The sequence below is a fragment of the Colletotrichum spaethianum genome (genome assembly GCF_022836535.1).
Source record: "Colletotrichum spaethianum MAFF 239500 DNA, contig18, whole genome shotgun sequence".
NCBI lineage: Eukaryota > Fungi > Ascomycota > Sordariomycetes > Glomerellales > Glomerellaceae > Colletotrichum > Colletotrichum spaethianum.
The window spans coordinates 403276-418413 of record NW_026054788.1 but is presented as its reverse complement, the minus strand read 5'-3'; the positions used below and the strand labels follow the sequence as shown (position 1 = coordinate 418413).

Genomic DNA, 15138 nt, shown 5'->3' with positions numbered 1-15138 from the left:
GGGTACCCTGTAATATCAAAAGCGGGCCATATACATGTCAAAAAGTCTCAAGACGTATCTGAATGAATACACACTTTAATTTCCAAACTTTGAACCTCGAGTCCCCCTCAAGTGCTAGCCTCTTTGGTTCCAGTTCCAGACAGGTCCTGGGCCGGCGAAACCTTGTTCAGGCCATCCAGCTTCTTGTACGTCAGCGTGTCGAGGTCGATGCCGTCAATCGTCCGCGCCTGTCTCGTTCCGTCAGCATGTCCTCGTACCAAGTTCCTGGAGAGACGAGGGGTCAGGAAACGTACGCTGATGCCGTAGTAAGTCTCGTTCAAAAAGTCGATGCCGAGGCTCGACCCGCAGCTACCGCAGAACATCTGGTCCTTGGTCTTGGTGTTGAAGCGGTAGTTGGTGCACCTCTCGCGGGAGCCGTCATGCCAGGTGACGTCCTTCTTCTCGGGGTCTTTTTCGCGCCGAATGGTTAGCAATTGAGCCATTGAGACCTTCCATATCTCTACTCTCGCATTAAACCAAGAGATGGCGGAAAGTTGAGAAATGAGGTAAACGAGGGGCAAGAAACAGGATGCATACAAACAAGGAGGTAGCCGCTGCGCCGGCAGATGGAGCAGTTGCAGTTGAGGACCTTGTGCCCGTCCTCGAGCGGCGGCGAGAGCGTCAACGAGAGCTTGATGCTGCCGCAGTGGCAGCTCGCGTCGTACGTCTTGGACGGCTTCTGGGCCTCGTCTGTCGACATGGTGTAAGTGGGGCGGATCTGGTTGTATGTCAGTGAGCGGCGGGGTTGTATACCTTTAGAGTCGTCCTGCTTACCAACCTTAATTCTTAAATCTTCGGTTCTAAGCGAGAGATCTCACGGCCACAGTAAGAATGATGCTACCCGTTGAAGTATTATAGACCCTGGTTGACCTATCTAATGTTGATGTGAGATTTGGTGCAGTGATGCCCGGTTGTTATAAACGTTTTCAGACCGTTATCGAGGGTGACCCCTTACAAATCGAAACGCCCCGTAAAAAGGTGAGATTGTGGAGGATTCACCAATGTAAGCTTTGCCAACACAGCCACCTCTTCCCCTCTCACTTCCGTTCCGTCTCACTGTTTAATTCCCGTTGCAGCTCGGGAGTGATGCGGTGTGAGGAACTAGTCGCCCTAGAACTAACATTCTGACCAATACCGACCAGTCCCCTTTCCCGCGGTCTCCTCTCTCCCAAAAAGCCACGGACATTTGTTCTAGCTGCGTATTAGTCATGACGTGCCGGCGGTGCCTTGAGATGCGAAGTCGGGCGGGTACGACGTCCGTTACTGTGCGACCTGCCTCATCAGGTCATAACACCGCGCGCCCTGCGGACGGGGCCGTGGTGCAGATCGAATGTCGATGCAAGGCCCGGACGAGCCACGTGCGGGGTTCCGAGAAGGGGGAACGGGTGGATTATATTTAGATGGGAGCTGGTTGTCCAGACGGTTCAGTTGATGCGGGGGGGTTGCATGTTCATGACGGAAACGGGTGGCACAAGCTTTTATGAATTGTTTTTTGTTTTTCAATTTCTCTACTGTTAGATGGTGTGAAATTAGGCGTAAGCTATGGTAGGTTTGGTAGGCAAAATGGTATCAGATGAACGACGCTGTCGTGACCGTCCGAAATAAGACGCAATACCGGGAGACAAAAAAAGCCTGACAACTCTTTATTATATTTTTCCAAAACCCTGACCCATGGTATCATCAAACGCCAGGAACCGCATAAATCCAAAAATGTGTTTTTGAGTGTGTATGTACGGAGACGGACGGGCAGAACGACCACGCTCCAATGGCCAGTGGAGGCAGTTTTAGACGGCGTTCATGGCCTTGTCGCCGCTGGTCCTCGGCCTGCTCGCGTCCAACGCGGCGACGGACGGCGGCTTCTCGTTCTCGTGGCTCGTGTGGCCGTTGGCCAGCGCCTCAGGGTCTTCGTTGTCGGGCTCATCTGCCGGAGCGGCGAAGGTCGGGGCGTAGGCGCTCTTGGAGCGGATCTTGGCGCCCCAGATGTAGAAGATGACGGGGATGGGCACGAGAAGGACGGCAACGATGCCGAGCAGTGTCGAGGCCCACTCGATGCCCATGCCGTTGAACATGTAGCTTGCGAACAGGGGGAAGCCGGCGCCGCAGAGAGAGCGGAGGAAGGTGTTTCCGGCGATGGCGGAGGCGGCACTGTCAGGTCATTAGTCAATGATCGTCAAACGTGTCCGGCAAAGTGGGAGTACGTACAACATCAGGTAGGCGTCAACGAGGTAGTTGAGCGCCTGGAGGAAGATGGACATGAGGCCGAAACCAGTGAAGAGACCGCTGAGGGTAGGGACGATCCAGTGGATGTCCTTGCGGTATCCGGACCTGTCGATGTTGTCAGTATAAGTGTTCTTTGGCTGCAAGATTGAGAGAAGGCTTACCATCCAAACCAGAAGATGCCGGCCGCGAAGAAGACGCCGCCGGCAATGACACTCGGAAGACGCCACTCAGGGACAGGCACGCCGTTGTTGGCCTTGAGCTTGCGCAGGTACCACGGCTGCTGGAGCAAGACGGTGACACCGGCGATGAGCTGGCCAGTGATCATGCCGAAGAAGGTAAGACCCGACTGGCCAGCACCGAAGCCATGGATGCCGCGGAAGACAAAGGGGTACGCCGTCAAGAACAGGTACAACAGTCCGTAGATGAAGGCCATGTAGACGGACAGCGCGGTAACGATGGGCTCACCAAAGAGCAGGCGCATGGGACGGGAAAAGTTCTTGTTGACCAGCTCCATCAGATCGATCTCGATTTCCTCTTGCTTGGCGTGGATGCCCCAGTTCCTGGTCCTGCGGCGCAGCTCGGATGCCTTGCTCACCAGAATGACGGGCGGGTAGGTCTCCTCAAGGAAGAACAAGTCCAGGAAGAAGGCAAAGAAGCCCATGAAGGAGGGGATGTACTCGGTCCAGCGCCAGCCGAGGTGCGACTCGACGATGAAGCCGCCGATGAAGGGGGCCAGGAGCGGGCCGGTGAAGACGGCCATGGAGAAGACGGTGATGGCGGTGCCGCGGGTGCGGTTGTCAAACATGTCGGAGAACACGGCGGCGACGACGGCCAAGGGACACGCGCCGAAGAAGCCGGCGAAGAAGCGGCAGATCAGGATCGTCTGCAGGTCCTTGGCGACGGCGGTGCTGATGGTGAAGATGGAGAAACCGAACATGGAGAGAACGAGGGGCAGCCTACGGCCGCGAAGCTCGGAGAGGGGTGCCCATAGCGTCGGGCCAAAGGCGAAGCCCAGGACGTAGAAGGACACGCCGAGCGTGCCCACGGTGGCTGAGACGTTGTACTCTGTCGCGATGACCTGCGTCGCCACAGAGAAGATACTGGATGTGAAGGCGGAGGTCATGGTGGTGTAGCCAAGCATTGCGGCTGTGAGCAACCTGCGAGCCAAGACCTGTCAGAAAAACGGCGCCCCATGCGATTTAGACGATTGACGCGAGACATTGACTTACTTCTTCTTCAACGGCCAGTTCTGCGCGTGCAGGGGATCGTCGGGCCCGTCAAACTCGACGACGTAGTCCTCCTGTTCGGGCAGCGGCGGCGGGTAGGGCTTGCCGGCGCCCATGGCGGGCAGGGCCTTTCTCGATTCTCTGCTCTTGATGCTGCGGCCGACGGTGTTGGAGTGCTGGCTGCGGGCGGTGGCGATGCGGCTCAGGGCCGTCGGGTGCCGCTCGAGGTCATTCTGGGTCGAGACGCGGCTGATGCCGGTGCCGGTGCGGTAGGCGGGGCGGGCGCCGGCATGGGAGGCCGACGACGTGGAGGTCGAGGAGGACGAGTTGGAGAGGACCCGTTCGATCTCGTGGCTTTCGCGGCCGTGGTAGTGGTGTGGGGATGCGTCTTGCTCGGCGGCCACGAGCTCGCGGTCTAGTTCGTCCATCGCCATTGTTGGACGACGATAGGGGGGTTGCGTGTGATGTGATGCTACTGCTGCGTATTCCGATGGAAGGGGCAGTTGATCAGGAGTGCTGGGCTGAGATCGGACGGTGCTTATATCGTCGATTGTGAGGATTGCGCGCGACAAAGTATTGTTACAGCAGGTTTATGCAATGCTGCGTTATGCGGAGCAGTAGCTCGGAGCTATTGGGAAGAGGCGGCGTGTGACGGGCCACGTCAATGTAGAGTAATGCCAAACACCGGGCGGTTCGATGCCAGTCAGATTTTAGACGTCGAGATCGGTGGCGATGGGCAAGAGAGCGTGCGCGCGGAGGTAGGAGGGGTATAACCGGAGATGGTGACAGGGCGAATCTGATTGTAGGTGGGCAGCTTTTCGTCTTATGAATGACTGGTGTCTTTTCTGATCCAAAAGATACGTGATGGAGAGGGAGAAGGGATCAGTTCAGACGAAACGACAATTAGTGAGGATGTGGATTAGAGAGAATGGATAGGTAAGCCGGGCATTGAGCAGCGCCAAAGGCCGAGGGAGTATGTATGAAGATCAAGACTGGAGCAGACGGGAGGGAGAGAGGGCCGCGAATTTGTCAAAAACAATTACGAATGGCTCTGCTGCGCTCTCACCTGATGGGAAAGCAGCCGGGGCATCTCCCGGGTTACCAAGCAAAAGGGGATGGAATGCGACAGAGACGATGGCACTATGGGTCGGCCGAGTCCCAAGTCCCACTTTGGGGTTCAATCCCATCCAAGGATGCTTGTTCAATTTTTTTTTCTCTCCCCCTTCCCTCCAGGAGTGGGCAGGCTTCGATCCAAAACCCGGCAGGGAACTCGGCATCACCATGAAGCAACAAAAGGCGACACGAGCCGAACGAGTGCGTCTGGCTGCACTAGGCAAGGAGGGAAAAAAAAAGAAAAGGTGGGGCCGGAGGCGGTAGCCGGCAACGTTGGACCTGGGTCCTGTGATGGAGACCAGCCGAGGTGTGGTTCTTGGCCTCGGGGTGCTGGGTATGTGTCACATCTTTTTTTGTCCGGGTCTCGCTCTTATCTCCTTAACCCGACGGCGCGGGACCGCCCTTGGATTGTTGGTGCATAGACTGCTAGTTGAGCCATTGAGGCGGTGTTGTTACACATTACAGATTGGCGGGCCATTCTTGTTGTAAATGCGGTTCGTTTGTCAAGTACGTAAACTTTTCAACCCTGGCACTCCTGGGTGCTGTTTTAAAGTTCCTTCATCCCATCCGGGTAGGAACACTCAATCGTGCTTCTCTTCGAGAAAGCTTCCGCAATCGCACGTCACAGTTCTCCATTTGGCTCGAGCGGCGGGCAGAGATGGCAGAGTTTACAATGATCTCCGTCGAACCATTTCCAAACACGCCCGGCCAATCAACTTGAGTTTTTGTCAACCGGTCGGGTCCGACACTAGACATGGGGGGCGTTCGGTGGGCGGAGGCTAAAGCCGGCGTTGGCGACTGTGTGATGTCACCGGGCTGGACTTTGGAAGGAGTTATGCCAATCCAGCGCCCGAAGGCCGGTCTGAGCGAACGAGGGAAAAGGGGGAAAACAGCGGCAGAAGACCAAAAACTCCACATTGTGTCAATTGATTACAATGTCACAGTCCCTAGACTGCCCCTGCCAGACCTCCTTCCCCTTCTCCTCGTCCATGCACTCTTCGGCCATCAGCGCGCCACGTTAGTCATCAGCCTTAAACGTCACCCTGCGTCTAGACTGCAGCCGCGGTCTGCAGCACTGACTAAAGCCGTTTTGGCATGCAACGGCAACCCCGGTTTGTAAACACGCCACGCTCGGCATCGGTCCGTGTTCTAGAGGCCGAAAGTTTCAACCGCCTTCGCGGCATCAGGTAGCGGTAGTTGAGAGATGACCAGAAAAAGGCACATGGCTGAATCATACGCTCGACAAATGCAGCTGTCAGAAATAGACAGTAAGCCGTGAAGGCGGTCGTCCAAGTGAAAACCAGAGAGACAGAAAGAGAGAAACTACACTAGCGAGGGGGGAAAAGGGAGCTGCGAATTTGCGGTAAGATTGGATACAACCCAGGAGGATGATCGTGGATCCATCTGCGATCTCTCATCTTCCATTCCTTCCTCCACGTCCCCAATTGGCCCTTGTCCGCACCTCCAAAACCCTCACCTCGCCGAGCCCAACGCAGCCCAATGCCGCGTCTTGCCGTCTTCCGCTCCCGAGGCACACGGAACGGAAAAGGACCTTCTTGACCTCTTCGTCTCTCAGCCGCCGCCCCGCCCGACAGAAGAAGTCCAAGGAGGAAGAAATCAAAAAGAAAAAACTCCCCGATTGGAAGTTCCCCACCCACCACGAGGTACCGCCACCCATGGCAAAAAAAAAAAAGTACAAAATTTCCAGAAAAGTCTGGAACGCGCTCACCCGATTGCCCCCTCCAATGCATCAGAATTTTATCGCACGGCATGGAAACCCCCAGTCTATTCATCACACACGCGGTGGAAATGCCGAATCTTGAGCGGCTCGCCTCACAGCGTTTGTGGAGCTGGCAGAAGAGTCAAGGTAGTTCACATAGTGGGTGGCCTACATTAGGCTTCAGGTACTACAGTAAGGTTATGGACAAACAAACGCCCAGAATTTCGGGCTATTTGACGAATCTAGTGGAAGAACCTTATTACCCATGGAAAGGTCTACGGTGCAAACCGTTGTTAATCACGGCGAATACCCCTGTAAAGAAAATGCCATTGCTTTACCGAGGCATTCCTAGTGAACGTTCCATCTACGTATGAAGACTCCTCTTCTACAAATCCTCACACTTGGGATAGACTGATACAACCGTCGCTTGTGGTCGATTGTGCAGAACAGAGACGCCCTTCATCTCGTTTACGGCCCCGGAAGTCAACGTCGGACCCCCCATCCGTTTTCTAACAAGTTCGTCGCTTCCTCCAGGCTCAACCCGGACGTCTCGGGGTAGATACGCCAGATCAGTCCGTATCCAATCATACACACCAAGGCATAAAGCACAAACGTCCATGAAGGACTCAACGCGTCTATGAGCGGGAGGAATGTCAAGCCGACGACGAAGTTGGCACCCCAGTTCGTCGCAGTTGACACGCCACTGCCAATTGATCGCACCGCCAACGGGAACAGCTCGCTCTGCATCCATGGAACGTTGCCGAGCCCGAGGGCGTATGCGGCAACGTACCCCATGATACTGATAAGAATCACCACGGCCGCTCCTCTGTCTGTGCCCGCTCCCTCACCCGTGCCACCCTCGCTGGCTGCCGTCGTTTCGGGCCGCAGGTTGATGAAAGAGAATCCGTATGCCGCCAGCATTAGACCCGCAATCATGAACGGTAGTGAGTAGAGCAAGATCTTGCGCCGTCCGATACGGTCGATGAGACACAGCGCCGCCACTGTAAAGATGAAGTTGGTAACGGCGACGCTCATGGCGGCGAGTGTGGGTGTGCCGAATCCTACCATCTGGAAGATGGTCGCTGAGAAGTACATGAGCGAGTTGAAGCCGCAAAGCTGCTGGAGTCCCTGGAGCAGGCATGTGATGACCAGCGCGCGCTTGTTTCTTCCGACCGAGAACAGTTCTTGCCAGCCACCCCACCACTCCATGCGCGGGGTTCCCTCTCGCCTCATAACTTCTCTCTCCTCTCTGATCTCGATTTCAATCTCCTTGATGACGGCGTCGGCATTCCTCATGCCGCCCACGGTGTTGCCGAGCACCTTCTCGACAACCTTCTTCGCCTTCAGCGACTGGCCCACCATGACGAGCCAGCGCGGTGACTCGGGCATCAGCACGAGGATTGAGCATTGCAGGGCGGCAGGAAGAGCTCCAAGGCCAACCATCCATCGCCACCCCGTAGACTGGTCACCGTACTCTGCAAAAGCCCAGCCGATGATGTACGCGACGACCTGGCCCAGCGTAATAAACAGAACGTTCATCGTCACTAACCGCCCACGGTGGCTGGCGGGGGCCAGCTCGGCAATATAAAGAGGGACGACGAAACTGGCAGCTCCAACAGCCGCGCCGACTATCGATCGGCCTATCACCATCGACGTGACCGTACCTGCCCATGCTTGCATCAACGCGCCGACAATGAAAAGGATATCGGCCACGAGGATAACGCGCTTACGGCCCAGCGCATCGGCGACAATGGAGGAAAAGGGAGACACAAGAAGGGCAAAGAGCGCGGTGCTCGATGTGATGATGGACTTGTCGAACGTCGTGAGGACTCGGTCGGAAAGTGAGGTGTCGATCTTGACGAGAGTCGCTGATATTACGCCCGTGTCGTCTATGCACGCCCATGGTCAGAAATCTTTCCCTGTTTTCAATGCTGCAGCGCCAGGCCAAACTCACATCCAAACAACAAACCGCTGATGCCGGCGGCAAAGGTAAGAAGCCAAACAAAGAGACTTGGCGCTGATTGCTTCGAATGCTTCATCGACGCGGGCAGCACATCGGCTTCCTCGTCCGCATCGCGGTAGTCCAACTCGTCGTCCCGGTCCTGGCGACCGGCCATTAACGGAGCGTCCATCGAGTCGGGCATTGTGGCGGATGAAGGATCTTCAATGTGTCGTCAACCTGTCGCGCGTTCGAGAAAGGTGATGAATACGCCTTTCAAAAAGCCATGCTTCGGAGTGCGTCTCGGCACCGTCGGTCGTCGTCGAAGGAGGCGTGGTTGATGTTCAGCAGCGGGATGCCAGCCACGTTACGTATTTAGAGTTGCGATGTCGTAGCCTCAACTCCCTTGCCTGGAAGCTTGGGGCTTGCGGGGGCAGTCGTCACTAGGCCCCTGCACCCAATCTGTTGTGGGAGTACCTTGAATTCCTGCAGAAGACAGTACGCTAAGGGAGTACACTTATATCTCTCAACTGAGACGGAGGGACTAGGCTTTCGCCCGAACCAGTCAGCTCGAACTCCCCGACAATCCGAAACTCGGCAGCCGTTCACCGCCCTCCACCGCAGGGCACTGATCATTTCATGCTAGAATTGGGAGCCGCCCAGGCGTCGTCACCTTGATTTATTCGGGGTTGTTGACCAATTCGCGGCCGCTTGGATGAATCGGCCGCTTATGTAACCCAGCCTAGAACCGCGAGGGGTTTGTCAGTCTGCTTGATGTCGGAGAAGCGGCTGTAAACTGAACAATGCCGTGTCTCGGAAAACTAATCAAGAAGACTGACTTCTCACGGTCTGCATATGTAATCGAGACACGGACTTGGCGGGGTCGAGGACTGCGAGGGCCGGGCTGTGGCCATCGCTCCCGACAAAGAGCCAGCTCAAGCCAAGTTGGTTTCAGAGGGCGTAAAGGTAACAGGCTACCTGGCTGTAGAGGCTCTGATTCACTGATGCAATCACTCGCTTCGAGTAGAGTGGTCCATATTGGCATACCCGTAGTCCGAACTCCCAAGGCCAAGCTCGGTTGCCTGTGTCCAACGCTCGACCGTTTCGGAAGCTCCAAAAAGTTCTCTCGAGACCATCCGGTGTTGATCAGCGGTGAGCTGAACGACACATGATTACCGTTGCCTAATTTCGGGTGGTAGACAGTGTTGCGTTTCACAAGCTCAACATAGGTTTGGAACTCCTTGGAGTACCGGTCGTGCAATGCGATTCCCAGCGGCAATAGACACCGCATGTCACGGAGCGGCCGCTTCCCTTATTGACCAAGACGCTGGCGGTCCAATGGCTGACGATCAACGGAAACAGTTCCCTTCGATGGCTTTCGCGGGGCACTGCCAAGGCGAGCAAAATTGCTTGGCTGTGGGTATGGAATCCTGAGATGCTACAGAGGTGTGTACTGACGATGTATCAATGGCCTCAAGCGGGTGCTCTCAACTTGCAAGCAGGTACGTATGCTGTTCTCCTACAGCAAAATAAGCTCAGTCAGCATGGCCAAGAAAAAGCTGTGATGAATCCGAACGACCAAAGTTGATTGGGCAACGTCAGAGTCCATATCCAATCCGTCGCCTAGATCATCAGGTCAGAAGTCCGGATCCCGGTACAAGCCCTGGGAGGGCTGCAAGACATATACATACATTAAACTCCCGGGCTACATAGACTCGTTGCGAGTTGTAACTTTGTCGTATGACAGAAGAGGGTGGTGCAGGGAGGCTATTGCGCTTTTGCGGGCCTTGAAGAAGAGTGCGGGCGCAACTGAGTCTCGCCCTGGTCCCCAGCAACGCAGCAACAGTACTGTTGCTTTATGCGCACCAAGACAGCAGTTTCCTGAACGGCTAAGAGTGGTCACGAGAAGGTTCGCGTAGCAATCCAGACTAAACAATAGAGGCTGACAGCTCAATACGTTCACGGCACATGTCCCTCTAGGAGCCGCCGGTAGGTTACCAGAGGAAAGGGCTGAGGGGAAGAGAGTAAGATACGTTGGAAGGAATCATGTACCTGTACTTTCCTGGTCCAATGTAGTGTAGTGTAGACACCGTCGCGGAGCAAGTCTGACCCCACCAGTGCATTCCAACTTCCATTGCGACCTTACTGCTGTGCTGCTCTGCCAGTGGAGCCTGGCAATCCAGCCCATCCTGGTACTTCACGTCTGCATCATGGTCCTTCACCCCCAGCCGGATCTCCGACTCAAGTCAAACTACTCATTCAAAGGCCCAACCGAAGCGACATTGGGACATGCGCAAGCTAACAAGCTAATATGTTGCCGCCGCAACATGGCATCGTCGAGTTGGAAGTTGAGTAATCGGTGTACGATGTTGTCTGCAAAGCCACTTCAGCATCTGGCTATTTTCACTTAATACTCCAATGACACGGCTAGGTAGGTAGCCCATGGCTCAAGGGGTCGTGGCATCGAAATGATCCGCTGTGGTCAAACACGGCATGGTATGATGCAGGGCTTGGCCATGAGAACGATTCCAAGCACATGGCTGGGGCTTTTCAACGAGCATGCCCAAAACGGGAGAACAGGACATTTCACCAACACCAACCAATGGGATCGTCGCCCTCACGTGTCGACGCCCATTCCGCTCGATCGATGGAAATTTCTGATGATGCCGGGGAGCCTGAAGAAACACGGGCAGAAGAGGGCGCAACACCGGGGAGCATCATGGAAAACCCTGGCGACGAGCCAGCCTGCCGGTGCCCACCGGCTGGACCGCCGCACACCCGGCGGCCAGACTTCTCGAACGCCCGCTCGCCTGCGCCGTGCGGGTCTCTGATTTGTCTGTTGGCCCGTCGAAGCCTGTTCGCGGAGTCGACGAGCGCATTTCCCCTCCGAGACAAGTCATCTCGTCCCGTACCTCGTCCTAGTCCGCGCCTGGCCCTTTCATCCAGTCGCACGATGCTTGCCAGCTCGGCAGGACGCAAACGATCCAGACAAGGAAACGTCTGAAGAAGACATTCAACAAATGTTGCCAAGTAATGGGTTCACTCCCTAAGTCCACGACCCCTAACCAACCGCAACACACTTTTCGGGAGACCCCACCAACACCCACGCTCAGCACTGCTAGCCATGACGTTGGCTGGTCATGATGGAGGGGTCCTTTAGGGTCTTCGGCAAGATGTGCGAAAGTCAGGGGGGCGGGCAGACTTCGCGATGAACTGGTTGCGAAGAGCACCATCGGTGTCGCGTGTCATCCAACAGTCATTCAACGCCAACGCACGCCAAGAATGTCTCTACTTCATCCCGCACAGGATAGTGGACTAGCGAATTTGCTGTGTGCTGCGAGTGAGAGCAGGCTCATATCCAGCGAGCGCTGAATCCAAGGTGGATATGGTGTGGCATCCCGAGAGCGCCGTACGTCTGGCGTACTGCCGAAGCGAAAGTGGCGCTTCCTACCGGAACAGACGCAGGATTACCTTGATACTCTTGACAACCACTCAGGCTCTCCGGCTTCTTATCTCATAACCTATCCAGCCAATGAACGAGGTCCCGCAGGCACCTACTGTAAGGCGCCGGGGAAGTCAAGGAGACGTTGGAGACTGCCGTAGGTAGTATGGAAGATAGAAGTGCACTCTGCTCCCATGCTCCGGCACAAGGAACCTCGTTCTACAGAGGGCTGTTGGGACCAGGGGAAGGGTCTGGGTACAGGTACATATGCCCCGCGTGCCTCTACCCCCCCCATCCTTTGAGAGAAGCCTCATGCAAACGCACCTGCGCCCGCAAGCCGGGGCCTTCTTCGCCTTCTGTTACCATATTGCATGTAGTGTGCTACTAACCTTGGCCCCGCTGTGCCGCCCGCTGCGTCCCCAAAGGTAAAAGCCAAAAACGCACCATCCTGGTGTGGGCTGCTGATACTGGATACTGGGCACCTGTAGACGGGGCCAAAGTACCTTTGCTTACGTCTTCCTGGGTAAGGTACACGCGAGGGCCCAGAAGGTAAGGTAAGCTGCCTTCTCTTTAACTGAGGGTGCCCGAACGTAGAAGCGTAAGTGGCCGGGCTCGACATGGAACCGACAAACCAACCCGACACCCTATGAAATAATTCCGTTCCCGTCCAGAACCGACCTGATCTGCTTCGTCTCAAAACATAAACCTCACTCACACACTCACAAGGAAAAAAGATCTCTTGGTGAATTTCGCAGCTATTCGCTCTCAGCTCCCACGTTCCGCCCCTAGTTCCTCCCACGTGAAGCTGAACCGGGCTTTGAGGCACGCGGTAATGCAGCCTGCGTCGTCAGCGTCCTAGACGGTAGGCACGTCACCGCATTTCAGGGGCCAACAACCGCGGCGAACCAACGTACGACAAAGGCAGACCCAGGCAAGGCTGGGCCAGAGCCAGCAACCAGCAACCAGAGCGAGCCAGACGCGGCTGATCCGACAACCCCGCGAGATTAGTCGTCCGTCACGAACAGCTTGCGCTCTTGACTATTGGCACCATGGGTCCGTGGTGGGATACCGCCAGGATTGATGCTACCGTCACGAGGCAGTTCGTCTGCCAGTACCTGCTGCCCGAGGAGATCGAGCGCTTAGACAGACCACTGGCCTTTGGCGACGGCTTAACGGACGAAACATATTGGGATTGGATCAACCATAAAGCCAAGCGCATCTTCTTAATCCTTGTCGACCTCAAGATCCCAGATCAGATCTTCGGCATCATCGACGACTCCTGGGATGACCACGACTTACCCATCTCCTCCGAACATGTCGAGCGCCTCAGATTGACGGCTGTTAAGGACGACAAGATTGAGCGCAAGTTCTTCAGCCGCCAATTTGTCTACTTGCTCAAGCCCTTCCAACGGGGCGACCACATCGCTTTCAGTGAGTATGAACTTGTTCCTCTCGAGGTCATCGAGCGCCGGCCGGCGAGCAACAACGCAGTCGATAAGGTTGTCTTGCCCAACTGTCCTGGCTTAGTCTTTTACCGCCGGCGCATCCCTTTGGGTAACGGCGCTGGCCAGCTTTCGCGGAGCGAGTTTGTGGAAATCATCAACAGTATCAAGGGCATCCAGAACGACCACTTGGTCTCTTACTACTCATCATATACCCAACTCGGAGCGGCATACGCCCTGTTCACGCCCGCAACCGACTCCAACCTGAAGTCTTTCTTCGGGAATACCCCGTCCAACTTCAAAAATATTCCCAAGCGAGAGAGGAGACGCACCGTCATGAACTGGATTCTTTGCCTTGCCGATACTCTTGCGTACCTCCACAGCAGGCGACTTTGCCATGGCAACATCAAACCATCGACGATTCTCTTCACAAACCAACTCCACATCTTCTACTCCGACTTCACGAGACTAAACGCCGAGGTGCTCGCCGGCTATACGGACAAGAATTCGTTCGACCGGGAGTCGTACGACTACGCGGCTCCTGAGCAGTGGTTTCGTCCCACAGGCGGTCCGACGAGTCCCTTAGGTCGTGGGGCAGCCTTTGCCGTGTCGACGTCCCCAGAGACACACACCAACTTCTCCATCCCACGGAGTGATAACCCAAGCAGCCCGAATGCGATGCTGAACATGCCGAATCCACACCTGAACCCGCAGGCGGCCGACATCTTCTCTCTCGGCTGCGTCATCTTGGACTTGATGAGCTTCCTTGTCAAGAAGACAACAAAGAGTTTCTCGGCACATCGTGCTGCCAAGCACAAGACTCCGGGACGCGGGGGCGCGGTACTGGACTCGTCATTTCACAAGAACCTCGGCCAGGTCGAATCTTGGATGTCGACGTTGGCGAAGGAGGCGTCGAAGAAGGTCTCCGCATCCGACGGTGGTTATGTGTTCCGAGGCATCGTGCCTTTGATGCACATCGTCGCCCGCATGCTATCCGCAAACCCCATTGATCGTCCCTCCGCGGCCGAGGTGCAGACCCAGGTCTACCAGATCCTGACGAAATACTGCGACATAACAGAACCTCACTGCGTACACCAGTACGGCGGCTGGGACTTTGGCATGTCACACCTGCGCATACAGGCCGTGAGTCCCAACGCCGAGCTCATGCCCCAGCCGATTCGGCATAGCTCAATGTCCCAGCCGCCAAGGCGTGGTAGCGAAAGCCTGAGCGGAAGCATCAGCCCGAGAGGGCTATCCCATTCGAGGACGAGCAGTAGCGGCGGCATGTCGAACAACAGCGGGATCAGCAGTGCGGCCAGCAGCGAGCGAGACCAAGAACGGGATGTTGGGGCTGGGTTCACAGCCCTCCGGAATATCCGTGTACCTCCGGTGCGGTCTCCAGCGCCGTGGGAGTCGGGCCCCGCTGTTCAAAGCGGACGCGGCGACCAAGCTCCGGTTTATTGAGCCGGTCCCGTCAACGAGAGAAGTGTAAGAGGGAGGAGCGATGTGCAATTCTGTTTTCATTGGGCTGGCGCAGTCCCCGATATCGATACCATACCAAGCTGCCTGGATTTCGCATCAGAATCTCGAGTTAGACATGCTGGAGGAGGCATTCATTTGGATGGGGGGTTAAGGACACGGGATGGATTTTTTTTTTGGTTTGGTTTGGTTTGGCTCTCCTTTGTCTTCTTTGTTGCTCAGCGATACCTCTGCTGCAAATGATATGACTGTGCCCTATGAACTGGTCCATAGCAGGATGAAGAAGAAGAATAAATTACGTCGAGGAGTAAAGCTTCGTTTCCCGAAAGACTTTGATTGATCCTCCCACTGTTTATGTGGTTGCCTGTCGATCCGGGAGATGCCTTTCTCTCAGGAGGAGGAGGAGGGATGTATGAGTTATGTGCGCGCCGGAGTAGCACAGCAAAGCACCATGTGGAAATGGACGAACAGCCGGGCCCGGCGGCGAGCAAAACGAGGGATCACTGTCCTTTTTGTAC

At 55.8% G+C, this 15138-nt stretch overlaps 4 protein-coding genes across 4 annotated transcripts; 1 reads left to right on the top strand and 3 right to left on the bottom strand.

Moving 5' to 3' along the window:
- Positions 1-107: 107 nt before the first annotated feature.
- Positions 108-739, bottom strand: ColSpa_07235 (centromere protein V; the record flags this gene model as incomplete). Its single annotated transcript, XM_049273447.1, has 3 exons — positions 108-227; positions 294-448; positions 577-739. 3 exons carry the CDS (start codon positions 737-739, stop codon positions 108-110), a joined length of 438 nt encoding a protein of 145 aa, XP_049129404.1.
- A 1084-nt stretch (positions 740-1823) lies between these two features.
- Positions 1824-3919, bottom strand: ColSpa_07234 (putative transporter; the record flags this gene model as incomplete). The annotated part of the gene is made up of 4 exons (XM_049273446.1): positions 1824-2184; positions 2242-2364; positions 2421-3416; positions 3489-3919. 4 exons carry the CDS (start codon positions 3917-3919, stop codon positions 1824-1826), a joined length of 1911 nt encoding a protein of 636 aa, XP_049129403.1.
- A 2882-nt stretch (positions 3920-6801) lies between these two features.
- ColSpa_07233 (myo-inositol transporter 1) lies at positions 6802-8462 on the bottom strand (the record flags this gene model as incomplete). The annotated part of the gene is made up of 2 exons (XM_049273445.1): positions 6802-8207; positions 8288-8462. 2 exons carry the CDS (start codon positions 8460-8462, stop codon positions 6802-6804), a joined length of 1581 nt encoding a protein of 526 aa, XP_049129402.1.
- Positions 8463-12748: 4286 nt separating this feature from the next.
- On the top strand, positions 12749-14605 carry ColSpa_07232 (uncharacterized protein; the record flags this gene model as incomplete). The annotated part of the gene is made up of 1 exon (XM_049273444.1): positions 12749-14605. One exon carries the CDS (start codon positions 12749-12751, stop codon positions 14603-14605), a length of 1857 nt encoding a protein of 618 aa, XP_049129401.1.
- Positions 14606-15138: the final 533 nt, after the last annotated feature.